The sequence below is a fragment of the Anabrus simplex genome, chromosome 13 (assembly GCF_040414725.1).
Source record: "Anabrus simplex isolate iqAnaSimp1 chromosome 13, ASM4041472v1, whole genome shotgun sequence".
Taxonomy (NCBI): domain Eukaryota; kingdom Metazoa; phylum Arthropoda; class Insecta; order Orthoptera; family Tettigoniidae; genus Anabrus; species Anabrus simplex.
The window spans coordinates 57,097,138-57,114,084 of NC_090277.1; the positions used below are offsets into that span (position 1 = coordinate 57,097,138).

Sequence of the window (16,947 nt, forward strand, 5' to 3'; positions counted from 1 at the left end):
GAAGGGCATGAAAATGAAAAGACTCCCTGCGCCTCGGAAACATAATATCGTCCGGGTCAGAAAAGAACAGGTGTTGATCAAAGGAGGTGGAATAGGATAGATTAAAGTCAGGAGCCTGTCACAAGTACGTGGGAGCAATGCCAGGAATCAGCTATGGGCCCTGTAGTCGTCAACCCACTCTTCTTAGTTAATAACCCGTGGTGCTGGTACATCGTGAATGTATTCTATGCTGCCATCACCAGGTGTAGAATGATAAACTCCCTAGGCCTCGCCGCAAAGTCCCGGGATCGAACTACTTAACTCGGTTCCAAGTCGAGCATTGTGACAGCGAGAGAGCAATGAACCGATAGGAATGTTGCCAGCACTGGCTGTAGGATGTGACATCCGGCATCTGTCCACTACCGCTGTGCTATACGACCAGCCAGCTGATCACACTTACCTAGCCCTTGATATAATCTTCCTTCCTTCTTCTATTTACTACGCCAAGCGAATAAAAACAAAGCTCTCAGCGTGCAAAATCTACCTCTCACCGTCTCTCCAGACTGATGGTGAGGGGGAAAATGGTGGGGCTAAAAATCTCAACCCTGGGAAGCCAACAGCTAAGCTACTGACCTAATCACGGCCCAATGCAATAGCAAAATACTTGATGAAAACTGGTGTAAATATTTAAAGACATACGAGTGTTTATTCCAAGTGTGTGGGGTTTTCTCGATCTATTCTATGCCGTTTCTGTCATTATACAATATAATATGTATTTTACGTTGTTATACACTTTTGTTTTTCTTTTTGTTGTAATATTTTAATCGTTGTACATTGTTGATGACCAGATGTTCTTAGGACGAAGGCCATAAATTAGATAAATAAATGTCCGCCTCTGTGGTGTAGTAGTGGTTAGCGTGATAAGCTGCCACCCCCGGAGGTTTGGGTTCGATTCCCGGGTCTGCCAAGAAATTTGAAAAGTGGAATGAGGGCTGGAACGGGGTCCACTCTGTCTCGGGAGGTCGACTGAGTAGAGGGGGTTCGATTTCCACCTCAGCCATCCTCGAAGTGGTTTTCCGTGGTTTCCCACTTCCCTCCAGGCAAATACCTGGATGGTGTCTAACTTAAGGCCACGGCAGCTTCCTTCCCTCTTTCTTGTCTATCCCTTCCAATCTTCCCTTCCCCCCACAAGGCCCCTGTTCAGCATAGCAGGTGAGGCCACCTGGGCGAGGTACTGGTCCTCCTCCCCACTGCCCTTGAGGCGGTACAGGTGGGATCCCTCGGTTGTGTCTTGATTGCGAACAGTACAGATTGCGGACAATAGATTAGTCTTGACCTGGGATACATAAAACAGATACAATTTTCAAAACAGTCTTATATTTACCGATCTCGATAGGTGCAGTCTCATAAGTGCGGCCAGTATCCAGTATTCGAGAGATAGTAGGTTCGAGCCCCACTGTCGGCAGCCCTGAAGATGGTTTTCCGTGGTTTTCCCATTTTTACACCAGGTAAATGCTGGGGCTGTACCTTAATTAAGGCCACGACCGCTTCCTTCCCAGTTCTAGCCTTTTCCTGTCCCATCGTCGCCATAAGACATAGACTATCTGTGTCGGTGCGACGTAAAGCCAATAGAAAAAAAAAAGTCTCATATTTAATTTTTGTTCTAGTAATATTAACATTAACTGGTACATTGGGATGCTTTCGATATCCTAACCATATTTAAAATATTTTTCTTGTTGAAAATGTTTAATAATTTAGTTTGAGACAATCTTACCATTTAGAAGATTGTCTTTTTTATTGTGTAACATAACTAGAGAGGTGAGTTATTTATGGTGGATTAGAGAGAGTTGTAGTATTAATAGCTTATCATTATTATTATTAAAAATAATACATAAGAAGTGAAAGAGTCAGTTTATTTGGTAACAAATGTTTTTTTTCTAAGCTTTTAACTTTTTTTTTTTTGCTGTTGCCACAATCCACCTACGTAAATAGCGTGACATGTATAAAATAATATATTCTTGCTCATTATATTCTCGTTTAAGCTCCTCTACTTTATGCCTGTACGCAATCTGCACTCATTAATGTGTGTCAAACCCAGATCATCCCCTTCAAATGCCCACTTGTTCGCAATGAGGACGACACCGGATTCCTCGCTGGAGGGTAAACAGATTATAAGAAAGAAAGAAAGAAAGAAAGAAAGAAAGAAAGAAAGAAAGAAAGAAATCTAATATCGTTGTTGTCGGAAAAGAAGAAGTCGGAGGTCGGATAGGAAAGAAGACAGTGAGGTGCCTGGAACAAGTAAGTGTTAACAATGCCCACCCACGCTTCCAACTTAAGAGCTTTTGGGACCCTATTTAGTCGCTTCTTACGACAGACAAAGGGTAGTGTGTATGCCTTTTACCGCCGCCACTTACAGAAGAAATTATTATATGAACATCTGCTCAACGTCCATTCTGCAGCCCTGCGCTTCAGCCGCAATATCCGATAAGGTTACTCTATTCAGTCAGTCAATCAATCAATCAGTCAATGATCTCCATTTAGGGCTGTCACCCAGACGGCAGATTCCACATCAGTTGTTGATCTAGCCTTTACCTTTCGGAATTGTATCGAACATCACCCTTGGCAAATTACTCCAGTCCCTAATTCCTCGTCCTATAAAATAATAAGTTGTCCTCTTGAATTCCAAACTCATCTTCATATTATGATCTTTCCGTCTTCTAAAAGTTTCTCTCAAGCGTATTCTTCTACTAATGTCATTTCCACGCGACCTCTTATTCTGGCAGCTTGAAAACAACAACTTCATTTAGTATCTCGTCCCGTTACTCCCAAGTCTTACCATCCAAAAGTTTGCAACATTTTTGTCGAACGTCAGCCAGAACAAATCGTGTTGCCTCCCTTTGGATCTTTTCCAGTTCTAGTATCAAGTAATCCTGTTGTGGGTCCCATTCACTGGAATTATACTCTAATTGGTTCTTACCAGAGACCTACACGCCCTCTCCTTTACGATCTTACCACAGTCTAATATATACAGTCGCGAAGCTCTAATAAGAGGACGGTTCATCCATTTGACAGCTGGAGCGACACTATAGCACCTCTAGCTGCGAGGTACAGGCAACTTGCTAGCAGACAACAGGGACCGAATTACCACTACAGTCTAAAATGGTCATAACTTCTGAACCATTCATGCAGATAATGTCCTGACAAGGATATTGTAATCCTTACGAAATAGTGGAGGAGGTCAAACAAGTTATTTCGATGAGCAGTTCGAGGATAATATCGAAATATTTATTTAATATTAAGGAGTTATTTTTTTTTACCGCGGACTATAACATAAAATCGCTTCTAGAGGGCAGCCGGTTCGAAATAGGTATATACCATCCCGGACTTTTTTGTAGAGGTTTTCATGCTCTACAATTCGTACGCTTACACTTGGGGTCTATCGTTGGCGGTTCAGGCAGCGTAAGCCAAGAAAGCAAGGGACCGACCATGGTATTATAGAGCGCTGGCCTTTTTAGCCCAACTTGGCAGGTTCGATGTCGGTCGGTCGGTCGGTCGGTCGGTCGGTCGGTCGGTCGCTTGCTTCCTTGGCATACGCTGCGTGAACCGTCAACGATAGACCCCAAGTGTAAGCGTACGAATTGTAGAGCATAGAAACATCTACAAAAAAAAGTCCGCGATGGTATATACTTATTTCGAACCGGTTGCCCTCTAGAAGCGATTTTATGTTATAGTCAGCGGTAAAAAAAAACATTACTCCTTAAGATTAAATAAATATTTCGATATTATCCTCGAACTCCTCATCAAAATAACTTGTGTGACCTCCTCCACTATTTCGTAAGGATTACAATATCCTTGTCAGGACATTATTTGCATGAATGGTTCAGAAGTTATGACCATTTTAGACTGTAGTGGTAATACGTTCCCTGTTGTCTGCTAGCAAGTTGCCTCTACCTCGACGCTAGAGGTGCTAGTGTCGCTCCAGCTGTCAAATGGATGAACCATCCTCTTATTAGAGCTTCGCGACTGTATATATTAGACTGTGATAATATAAAGTAGGCTTGCCACTTTTTTATTTAAGAAATAAGGGACATTTACTGTACCTAAAAATACGGGATTTTTCACAAAAATAAGGGACAGTTCATAAATTGGCGTGCGGGTAGAGGCGTGCGGCTGTGAGCTTGCATCCGGGAGATAGTGGGTTCGAATCCCACTGTCGGTAGCCCTGAAGATGGTTTTCTGTGGTTTGCCATTTTCACACCAGGGGCTGTACCTTAAATACGGCCACGGCTGCTTCCTTCCAACTCCTAGGCCTTTCCTATCCCATCGTCGCCATAAGACCTATCTGTGTCGATGCGACGTAAAGCCACTAGCAGAGTTCATAAATTCTTGAAAATCAAACGTTAGATACCAACTTCAATAAGATTATAATTAGTTTCATTAACTAAATAAGATAATTATTGAAATTTATAGAAGAAACTAATTTCCACCCTCTTAACTGTACATACAGTACAATGCATTAGGTATGGCAAAACACGCAGACCACACATTATTAGAACTACCTTATTTTCTCCATCTGTACTTCACATTTGACATAGCTGATTTTAAAATTACACTGTCTAACTGCATCATGCCATGGAGGTCTCTACAAGACATGTTCATCTTTACATTAATTAGTAGTTCACTTTTAATCAGAACTACTGAACACCAGTTTCTGCTGTCCTACCACTTGTTAGATATTAAGGAGTGAATGCGTTCAACAAACGCATTTGACCCAGGAACACCCATTACAAAAGATAAAGCTTTTCTAATTCTGTCAGTTTCTGTTGTCCTTTATGACTAGTAAACATTGACAACAACTTGTTTGAGACATCTTATAAACTCTCCAAAATACTGGCAGGAATGTTCCCAACAAGACAAAACACTCCTCCATATCAATTATTTCAGTTAATTGGAGGAATTGATAATTTTACAATTTACGTAGATTTAGTCTCAAACAGCATGAACAATCACGTTAGAAATTGGAAAGGATGACCTACGGAGAGTACGCGGTGGAAGATGAGGTAAGTAACCTAGCATGCTCACCTTTACCAGCAAATCGCGAGACATTACGAGATTTCTTTCTTCTGAGGCTCTAAAGAGAAAAACTTTTGATTTTTTTATTAGTGGCTTTTCATCGCACCGACACAAATAGGTCTTATGGCGACGATGGGATAGGAAAGGCCTAGGAGTTGGAAGGAATCGGCCGTGGCCTTATATAAGGTACAGACCCAGCATTTTCCTGGTGTGAAAATGGGAAACCACGGAAAACCATCTTCAGGGCTGCCGACAGTGGGATTCGAACCCACTATCTCCCGGATGCAAGCTCACAGCCGCGCGCCTCTAACCGCATGGCCAATTCGCCCGGTAAAAAACCTTGAACTTTAATGACGCTCAAATCCAATACGGATTTTAAAATATTGAGAGAGAAAAAAAAAAGACAAATGCCTGACTTTACGGGACAACAGTCTATAATACGGGACGCAAAATTTTCACCTCAAATATGGGATGTCCCGTACATTACAGTACAGGTGGCAACCGTAATATGAAGTGATCTGTAACCTTTATTTACAATTCCGTTTATGCGATTAACCCAATGAAGATCATTCCTTATTTTAACACCTGGGTATTTAAACTGATCCCCATGAGGTAATATCACCCCCATCAACATGGTTATTAAAACTGAGAGGATTAGCAATTACTACTCTAAATTACGATTTATATCCGATGATACTGCACCAGGGCTTGTACAGTGTTATTAGCTTATAGACCGCAATGTTAACTGTGGAATGAGGTCTACACTATTGATTACTGAATACTCCGGATTCTTCTGCGGTTTATTTATAGGTACGCCCGGCGCTTGTCCTCACGGAAGGTGCACGATATGGGGCATCCAGGAGGCCATGAATCACACGTCTACAAGAAGTTCGCTTTTTATCCATTAAGACGCGTCATACGGAACAATTGGACTGCATTTTAACAGAACTCCTAACAGTGATGTAGTATGTCGAGAAATATATTTTCCCGGGCTTTGTCATCTTAGGATGAATGTAAATTGGTGTAATAATTAATTGTTCGCTAGCTATAATGAGTCATCATCGTATATAGAAATAGTCATATATATCTACATATAAGACTTGCATTTGGTCTTTAGTCAGAATTAAATTTTAAAAAGGTAAGGTCATGTCCATAACAAGAAGGAAATGCAATGCTTATATTTCTCGGTTTGGGTCATGTAGTTATCAGCTTGCATTCGGGTGATAGTGGGTTCGAACCCCACTGTCGGCAGCCTTGACGATGGTTTTCCTTGGTTTCCCATTTTCACACCAGGCAAATGCCGGATCTGTACCTTAACTAAGGCCCCTAGGTGAGTCAGGCATTGCTTCCACTTAATTGTGTCAGACTCCTCGCTTTCATCTTTCCTATCCGACCTTCCTTGCTCAACTGTTGCTCTTTACCGACCCTAACGGTATTCTGTTTGCGAGGCCTAGGGGGTCTTTCATTTTCACGCCTTTCATGGCCCCCCCTTTATTATACGGTGATTCTTCGAGATGTCAGCCCTCTTCCATTTTTTTCTGATCATTGTTAAACTTAATACAGAATGGTGACCCCGAAAGGAGCACACAAGTGGCTATGGAAAAAGGTGCGACCTCCGACCACAAACAAGGTTCTATGTCCCATGTCAGCGGGTGATAAGTTGCTTGTTTCAATTGGCCTGTAGACTTGCGACATGAGAATGTCGTTAAGACGATGAATTTAGTCCTAAACTTCCAGTGTTAAGAGAAAGGGTAGGAGGTGTGACTTGAATGTGGAGTGTTTGAGATGTGGTTGCGGCTAAGGGGAGTTTGTATTACCAAACGACCGGTACGAGATTTAGGAGGGTGGGGCTGTTGGACGAACACAGGAAGGAACCCGTCATCCGTTCTTATGAAGGCTACGAGTGAGGTAGTTGGGATGCTTATTGAGGTGAAGGGGTTTGCAGTGTTTAAATTGGTTGAAATTGGAGGAGGGTAATAGGGCCTTGGAAGCCAGGATCTGAGCTGCCATTCCATCGAAAAGGCCTGGTTGGAGCCCCATAATAACAATAATAATAACAATGTTTTTTGCTTTACGTCCCACTAACTACTCTTACGGTCATCGGAGACGCCGAGGTGCCGGAATTTAGTTCCGCAGGAGTTCTCTTACGTGCCAATAAATCTACCGATACGAGGCTGTCGTATTTGAGCACCTTCAAGTACCACCGGACTGAGCCAGGATCGAACCTGCCAAGTTGGGGTTAGAAGGCCAGAGCCTTAACCGTCTGAGCCATTCAGCCCGGCGGTTGGAGCCCCTGTGGTCTATTTATGTCTATCCAGAGTACTCCGGAATGTTTTCGCCCGATTCCCTCTTCTAGCATGTTCCATAGAGAAAGATTACCGAACTTATTTTTCAAAAAGTATGTTGGTGGTGGTGATTATTGATTTAAGAGGAAATTCAAGTTAATCTAGAATGAAGATAAAGGGCACAGAAAATGAAAGGCTATAAAACGCAGAGGAAGGAAGGACTGTTTAAGCCTTGCTAACCTAATACCGTCGGAGTCGAAAAAGAACAAGAGTTGACCAAGGAAGGTCAGGTGGAAAAGACGAAGTGAGGAGCCTAGAACAAGTAAGTGAAAGCATTTTCATTCTCAGCTAGGATCCCGTGGACGCCAACCTACGCTTCAAATTTTACAACCGCCGTGTACAGGGGGATAAAGAAAGATGAAATTACGAAAAACGGCACAAGTAAGTTAAAGCAATACCAGACTAAGCCAGAGGCCCCGCGATCGTCACTCCTACATAGAAATAGGAAGTCCTTCGGGAAGAGTGCATAAATGCGAGAGATTTTTTCTCCTTCAAGTGTCGTATCCGATGCCGTACACCAGGGCCTCTCAAACGCCCAAAATCTCACGCGTGCAAACTGAGGCGCAGAGGTCCTGTGCACAGTGCACCTGTCCCACCCGGCTCGGCTCGGACCAGCGCTTCGTTTCGGATCGACTCGGCGAAGCTCGGTTCAACTCGGCTCGGATTTGGAGCGCTACGGAGCAAGTGAGGAAGAGGGAGACAGGCGAAGCGAGCGAGACAGGCGAGGTGAAAGAGAAAGACAGCGCTATTGCTCCAAATCGAGGAGTGGGGGGGTCTGCACTTTGTTCAACCAAGCGAAGTCGTCTTTTGCACCTTGCACCGCGCAATGCACTGGTGCATGCACCCTGAGAAGCCCTGCCGTAAACGTTGGGCGATCACTCTGTAGAAAGCATTCCTTTCTTTAGCTAACCTGAAAAGTTGTTCAGTGTTCTTGAAGCTAGTCTATTCTTTGTTATTTTGGAACCATGGCCGTAGCGTATATAGGATCGACCGATTGGGGTGCGGGGGGTTTATAGTTGCAATATGATGATAGAACATAATGAAGGTACTTGTGCGTGTGTGTGACGCGCGCATGCCCGAGTGTAGTTTTAAGGACACTGATACAAGTGAATTTTGTTGATATTCAGATGAAGTGAAATGGCGTGTGGCTTTTAGTGCCGGGATGTGTCCGAGGACTTCGGATCGCCAGGTGCAGGTCTTTTGATTGGACACCTGTAGGCGACCTGCGCGTCGTGATGAGGATGAAATGATGATGAAGACGACGCATACACCCAGTCCCCGTGCCAGGGGAATTAACCAATTATGGTTAAAATTCCCAACCCTGCCGGGAATCGAACCCGGGACCCCTGTGACCAAAGGTCAGCACGCTAACCATTTAGCCATGGAGCCAGACGATATTCAGATTGCAGTACACTACAAAATCTTATATTAAAATACAGAACGACGACAGTATGATCCTGGTCAACAGTTTTCAGCGAATGGCATATTCAGATTACAATCTAGAATCGAATTTCCGAGGCTTCTTAGAAATCATATTCAAGAGATGTGTTCTTCTCTGTGAGTGTTCTGAAGAGCCAAGCTATTAGCAGACTTCTTCTTCTTTATCCCTTTACCCTCCAGGGTCGGTTTTTCCCTCGGACTCAGCGAGAGATCCCACCTCTACCGCCTCAAGGGCAGTGTCCTGCAGCGTGAGACATTGGGTCGGGGGATGAAACTGGGGAGAATGATCATTACCTCGCCCAGGCGGCCTCACCTGCTATGCTGAACAGGAGCCTTGTGAGGAGATGGCAAGTTTGGAAGGGATAGACAAGGAAGAGGGGAAGGAAGCGGCTGTAGCCTTAAGTTAGGTACCATCCCGGCATTTGCCTGTAGGAGAAGTGGGAAACCACGGAAAACCATTTCCAGGATGGCTGAGGTGGTAATCGAACCCACCTCTATTCATTTGACCTCCCGAGGCTGAGTGGACCCCGTTCCAGCCCTCGTACCACTTTTCAAGTTTCGTGGCAGAGCCAGGAATCGAACCCGGGCCTCCGGGGGTGGAGGCTAATTACACTAACCACTACACCACAGAGGCGGACAATTTCCTTTATTATTAAGGAAAATTTTTAGAGGAAACACACGAAAAATGTCGTTCGTCGCGGCTAACCGAATTGTATATTGCCACAGCAAGTAGCGGAAACCCGTGTAGCATGTTCTGCGACGAAGGGTAACAGGGGTATATTTTTGCCAAGGTCATCCGCGTGTCGCGTGCATTTGTCAGTCTGGAAGCCTCACTGAGTCAAGGTGCCTGTTCAGTTCTGTCTAGTGTCTGTTACTTTGTTAGTGTGGAGCCAAATACTGAATCACTTTTTAATTGTATAATCCCGCCGTGAGCCTCCGTGGCTCAGACGGCAGAGCGTAGGCCTCTCACCTCTGGATACCGTGGTTCAAATCCCGGTCACTCCATGTGAGATTTGTGCTGGACAAAGCGGAGGCGGGAGAAGTTTTTCTCCGGATACTCCGGTTTTCCCTGTCACCCTACAGTCCAGCAACATTCTCCATTGTCATTTCATAGCATCTACCAGTCATTAATAAATCGCTTTGAGAGTGGTGACCCCATTGTACTAATAGCCTATGTATGATTCATTCATTACATCCCTGACGCGGTCAAAGACTGGAAAACAGGTTTTCAATTTTGATGACTAAACCCCTCCCAACACTTGTAATTCCCAATCGCTGCTATTGGCTATGGAATAACATCATGAGTACTTATTACTTCCATTGTGAAATCAGTACGCTAATTAAACAATGGTAATTGCTCTGAATCAACTAATAAATCCACTGGTACCGTTCCATGTGGCCAATCTTTCGCGGGCGATGCAAAGAAATGCTGTTTTCTTTTCCTTCTCTTTCTCTCCAGACGGCTTTGCCTAGCGCGTTGTTGTTGCCGAGTACCACGTGACGCCGGCAGTACAAGTTCCATGCACGGCCTCTAGTGGTTGGAGAAGTAAGGAGCGGTAAGTGGTGGGGGTAAGGGAGCTTCATTCCGCAGGATTGTTCAACGCCGCGTAGCTTTGGGGTAATCAGTCTTCGGGCATTTGTCAAATGGAGAAGTGTGTGTGTGTGGCGCTACAAAACATATACAGCACGCGAAACAACACGAGTATCGGTAGACGTAGTGCTGGTTCAATATCTGTGATGCGTGTGACTTTATCTTTTGTGTTCCAAAGTGTGTAAGATTTGTGAGAAGAATGTTTAGACGTCCAATTGTGTAGTGGTGATTTGCAAGTTGCAGTTGTTCAGTGTGTGTTCTTTATTTTAAGGAGTATCGTGTGTTTAATAAATTTTTAAAGTGTCTGTGTATTCATTCCGAAGTTTTGGAGCTTACTCATGATGGAGAATATTTATATTGGTGAGTAAATAATCATTTTCGAGTATGCTTATTTAGTAGTTTTTAAATCCCATTCTCGTGTCTTTAAATATATCGTGTAATGTAGTTTTACCGGTAATATTTATTCTAAACATGTTTATGAATGAAAGCTTGCGTTATTGAGCTTCAGACAAAAAATAAATAACAACAAAGCATTCTAATATGTCCAAAGGCATTCCCTTGAACTGTATAATTTTCAGGACTGTTTATTTGATTTTTCTAGGCCTCGGATGACACTAATTCTATCACCAACACACCAAGTAAAGTTAATTAATATTGTTAATTACTTTAGTTGGATATCCATAATATTCTAAATACTAGTCAGACTGCTATAATAGCTTAGAAGAAGTAGGAAATTCAGCTCCGCTCTGCTTTGCCTTATTTTGATACCCTGCACTTTTCGAGAATATCTGACTGGTTTCGCAGAAAGTCTGTATTATTCGAGATGTTAACGCCGGCCTGATGAATGTTGATTGCCGGAATGTTCCTTTCTGGATAGGTGTTACGTAAGGGACCATTCTGACGCCGTATACTAATTGAACATGTTGCGAAAGGTTCTGTCTGTTTCGCTGAGTGATAATGTTTACCGTCAGCCTGTTAACATGTTGTTTCCCAAGTGCGAGCTAACGTTTTAAATTATCTAGCCTACACGGGGAGTGGGAGGGCCCAAAGCACTCTTATGCTTGTGGAAAATTTATGACGATTTAATTCTTACTTTTAACACACACAGATTTTACTGGAACATTAGCGGATTTCTGAGGGACCGTGCATGATGTTCAGGTATCGCTGCCACCGGCTATGCACGCCCACAGGGACGCCAGCGGGGCGTGACGTCACGGACTGTCTATCTGCCTGATGGTATTTTTATGGTGTGATAAAAGCAGATTCAATGAACGAACATTATGGTAAAAGTGATTTTTTTTTCATACAACTCAGGTGCAGAGCTTTCTCTGAATGCTATCATCACATTAAAATGGAAATAGTTTATGAAGAACAAGTTTGTCGAAGTTAAGAACCGATAAATGAAAACGGGAAGATCGGCGTGGTCAGTATCACAAAGTAGATAAGCTTGATATAATAAAGAAAGAAAGTTTCATAACTGCTCGTAAGCTTTGTTTCTTATATGACTATAATATCTAAGAATGTTGCATTGTCATTGCGTGCTGGTAGCGTGGCAAACGAAAAAGGTGTACGTTATGTAATAAGGCTTTAGTCACCGGCTGATGAATAAATAACTTATTTGGTTTTATGCTGCAGTTTATCAACTAATCGTTTACAGCGAAATATGGGAACAATAACAAAAACTCCACAAGGCATTTTGTTTGTATACCGTAAAACAGAGGTAGGCAAATTCGTCAATCAGTCATCAAAGATCTGCATTTAGGACTGCCGCCCAAGCGGCCCATTTCCTATCAGTTGTTTACCTAGCCTTTACGTTTTCAGAGAACTTGGAAATTTGTCGAACATTTCCCTTGATAATTTATTCCAATTTATTCCTTGTCCTATAAATGAATATTTGCGCCAATTTGCCCTCTTGAATTCAGACTTTATCTTTCCTACTTTTAAAAGGTCCGTTCAAGCTTATTCGGCTACTAATGCCATTCCACGCCATCTGTCAACTGACATACGACATAGTTCGATAATCGAGCATGTCGTCTCCTTACTCCCAAGTCTTCCCAGCCCAAAGTTTGTATCATATTCGTAACGCTACTCCTTTGTCGGAAATTACCCAGTACAAAATCGTGCTGCTTTCCTTTGGATCTGTTCCAGTTCACGTATCAAGACATCCTGGTGTGGGTTTCGTACAGTGGAACCATACTCTAATATTGTGGTCTTACCAAATACTTATACTCCCTCTCCTTTACATCCTTATTACAATCCTTAAATACTCTCATAACCAGGTGAGGAGACCTGTAACCTTTCTTTAACAACCTCGTGAACTTAATATGATTTACTCTGTGAAGATCATTCCTTATTTTAACACCTAGGTATTTACACTGTTCCCTATCGGATACTATCACTCCATCAATCAGCAATTAAAACGGAGGGGAAACTTACAACTTGACTTTTCATCCCATTATCTGCTGTCCATCTCACTACATAGCCTACAGTAGATCCCCCTGCAGTCGTTCACGACGCTTTATTGTGCGACCTGCTTCAGATTATCATAATATTTCGCGATCTACAATACTGTAGTAGTAATTGTTAATAAGAACAAATTTCATCCCAAACACTTAGAAGCCTGTGCATCATGTCAGTATTATGTATGTTTAGTCATCAGCCCGAAGGCTGGTTGGATCCTCAACAGCTCCGCCATCAGCTGTCATACATGGCCTAGGCATCACTGAAGTGGCGTACAATGGAAATGAGGAGTGAGACAGTTTCCCCGTTGCTTTCCTCACTGAGCCAGAAGTTGCTATTACATATCAGTCTGGCAAGCCCACTGAACTGCTTGCACCAACCGACCCTATGAGCAACAATTTCACAACATTCATAGCAGGGACTGGCTGCATAAGGAATAGCATTAGGCCTACTAGCATCGCTCGTACCTCAGTTACTTTCGTATTATCAAAGGCAAGTAAGAATAAGACAGAGACAGATCAATGAAAGTAACAAAACTGCTCTAGCCTATACCAGAAAACAGTGAACTGTAAACACTAGGTCCCGCCAGCAAAGGCACCACGTAAATTATGCATATAGATAAGAGTACAAAATTTATTTGTTTATAATTATTAAAGAACACTCCCCTTACCAAAGCGAATAAACTTCTACCGTTGCTTACATTATCTGTCAAGCTGGCAAATGGAATACTTTCAGTAACCTTCAGACTGATCCTCTCGCAAGCTCAGTTTTTATACAGGTTTTGACTTCGAAGAGCGTCCCAAGCCGCAGAGGTGTCCGGACATTTCGTACCACCTAGGTCGTCATCTACCAGCGAACGGTTTTCCCGTAATCCCCAAATATGTACGCCAAGACAATCCGTACCACTTGATGTCAAATTGGAATTACATTCCCACGCCAGCAGGCGTAATGAGCCTGACAGACACTTCAGAAATCAGAATCAAAAATAATTTGCCATATTGTCCGGCTCCATGGCTAAATGGTTATCGTCACGGGGGTCTGGGTTCGATCCCGGACAGGGTCGGGAATTTTAACCATCATTGGTTAATTTCCCTGGCACGGGGGCTGGGTGTATGTGTTGTCTTCATCACATCATCCTCATCACGGCGCGCAGGTCGCCTACGGGAGTCAAATCAAAAGACCTGCACCCGGTGAGCCGAATCCGTCCTGGCATATCCCGGCACTAAAAGCCATACTCCATTTCATTTCATTTACCATATTTGCAGAAGAAAACTTCTATATTATTTTAATAAATTTCCCTTTAAACTATATTTATGTTTACGTAAATATTATCATTTTTGAGTGAAAATGAAAATCCACAGCCTGTTTCCAGTCATTCGACTGGGTCAAGAATGGAATGAATGAAGCCCCCATCTAGCGGCGGGGATAGGAATTGTGCCAGCTGCCGAAGCCTGTCGCACTCCTCTGGGGCAATGATTAATGAACGACCGATGAAATGAAATGAAATATTGGAGTGTGTTGCTGGAATGAAATATGCTAAAGAAAACCGGAGTACCCGGAGAAAAACCTGCCCCGCCTCTGCTTTGTCCAGCACAAATCTCACATGGAGTGACCGGGCTTTGAACCACGGAACCCGCCTGAGCCACACAGGCTCTTTTGAAGTATACATTTTGAAATAAAACAATACAATAGAAACACACATCGTGTTCGCGGGCACAAGAATGGATAATATTACTATTATTGTGAATATTTATAAACTGCTGCATTATTTCATTATCAGGTGAGTAAAATAAATATGGGCTTGAAGACGAATACGAGGTAAGAATTAACACGTGTGTCAATCAGATCAGTTGCGCCCGACGGAATGTTAACATCAGTAGTGGTCAAACCGTGAGGAGGCTTCTGCGCCACTAGTGGACAATGGATACACAAATGAATACACGAATTACTTCGCAATACTTCCCACTCTTTCAAGTGGTACGGAATATCCTCTCCTTAATATTTTAATGTCATCAGCCGGTCAAGTGGTACGAAATGTTCTAGAACCCGCGGCAGAAAGCTTTTAACTTTAATTTCGTGTGGCTATTTCTAGCCGAGTGCAGCTCTTGTAAGGCAGACCCTCCGATGAGCGTGGGCGGCCTCTGCCAACTGCGTGTTATTGTGGTGGAGGATAGTGTTGTGTGTGGTGTGTGAGTTGCAGGGATGTTGGGGACAGCACAAACACTCAGCCCCCGGGCGATTGGAATTAACCAATTAAGGTTAAAATCCCCGACCCGGTCGGGAATCGAACCCGGGACCCTCTGAACCGAAGGCCAGTACGCTGACCATCCAGCCAACGAATCGGACAGACAGAAAGCTGATTACATTTGTTTAAAGTATGAGTGTTTTACGTCGCAACGACACGCACAAGTCGTTCGGCGACGAAGGGATAGGGCTGGGAAAGAAAGAAGTGACCATGGCCTTAATTTTTTTTTCTTTTTTTGCTATTTGCTTTACGTCGCACCGACACAGATATGTCTTACGGCGACGATGGGATAGGAAAGGCCTAGGAATTGGAATGAAGCGGCCGTGGCCTTAATTAAGGTACAGCCCCGGCATTTGCCTGGTGTGAAAATGGGAAACCACGGAAAACCATCTTCAGGGCTGCCGACGTAGTCGTCATTTAGGATTGTTTAGTTAGAACGGTTGTTTAATTAAGTTTTAATAATCAATTCGCAGGCAATCTTGGGACCACATGAAACAATTGTTTCTTCCTATCTTCCCAAACGAGCATCCTTTCTTGGTGTTGTGTTCTTTCGTCCGTCCATTTACTGCCTGGTTTCTTCTTGTCTTTCTCTGGAAATTTACCATCAAATATTGCTTTCCTAAATTATTTTCTATTTGCAGTTTGTACTTTGTTTTGATGTTGAGGAGTTCCAAATCATCTTCGGCTTCTTTAAAAAATGCTGGGTTTTTAACATTTGAATAGTGTTTAAAAGTTTGTCGGCCCCGCGGTAGAGGGGTAACGTGCCTGCCTCTTACCCGGGGGCCCCGAATTCGATTCCCGGCCTGGTCAGAAAGTTTTACCTGCATCTGAGGGCTGATTAGATGTCCACTCAGCCTACGTGAGTAAAGGTGAGGAGCTCTTTGACGGTGAGGTGGCGGCGCCGATCTGGGAAGCCAAGAATAACGGCTGAGAGGATTCGTCGTGCTGACCACACGGCACCTCATAATCTGCAGGCATTCGGGCTGAGCATCGGTTACTCGGTAGGCCATGGCCTTTCGGGTCTGTTGTTCCATGGGGTTTGGTTTTGTTTTGGTTTAAAAATCTGTTTTGTTAATCTGTCTTTGTCCATTCTGTGCAGGTGACCATAGAATCTTAATTTTCTTTTTCTGAAGGCATGACCTGTTTATTTTTTTTTTTTTTTTAATGCTATGTGTAAATCTTGTTCTGGTCTCAGTTTGTTCATGTCATTCTTCTAAATAGGGCCCATAATTTTCCTTGTGATTCTCTCTTCTGTTTTGCTCATTCTTCTATATGAGAATTTCTCCAAAATTATTATTATTATTATTATTATTATTATTATTATTATTATTATTATTATTATTATTATTATTATTATTATCTGATTAGTAAACTGTGTATTATTGCATTGCATTTCCTGAGTGGAACAGTGAGTGTATACAGTAGTTGGTCTCTATAAACATAATATTGGTTTCCGCCGTCCATTGACTGCGATTCCTTAACTTCATTCCTTTCTCAAATTCTTCTCTGTTTTGCCAATACTCTTGCGTTCTTTAGCCCTCTCCAGCTCTTTCGAGAATACTACGTTAATTCCATGTGTTTACCGACTTTAACAGAGCACTGACGTTGTAGTATTGCAAGTGGTTGTTTCTGTTTCACTTTGAGCATACGAAGTGATGAATCCTATTGATCGGAACATAAGGGTGTAGGGCCCTCAGAATCCTTTGTCCTACATGGACCAGTGAGCTCGCTCCGTATTGAGCCAGCTGCGGTTCTAGTTTCCATACTTCTTGTCAACATTGTAGAGCCAATTTGTCTTGGACTGCATTTGTGGG

The 16,947-nt window shown here is 43.1% G+C and overlaps 1 protein-coding gene across 1 annotated transcript in view; it reads left to right on the top strand.

The window, feature by feature from the left end:
* Positions 1-10,501: 10,501 nt before the first annotated feature.
* The window catches only part of LOC136884743 (dystrophin, isoforms A/C/F/G/H), a 1,317,506-nt gene continuing 1,311,060 nt past the window's right edge, over positions 10,502-16,947 (top strand). Inside the window, exon 1 of the mRNA XM_068230054.1 lies at positions 10,502-10,788. Within this exon, the coding sequence (XP_068086155.1) occupies positions 10,767-10,788 (22 nt within the window). The 5' untranslated portion in view covers positions 10,502-10,766. The remainder of the gene's footprint in view (positions 10,789-16,947) is intronic.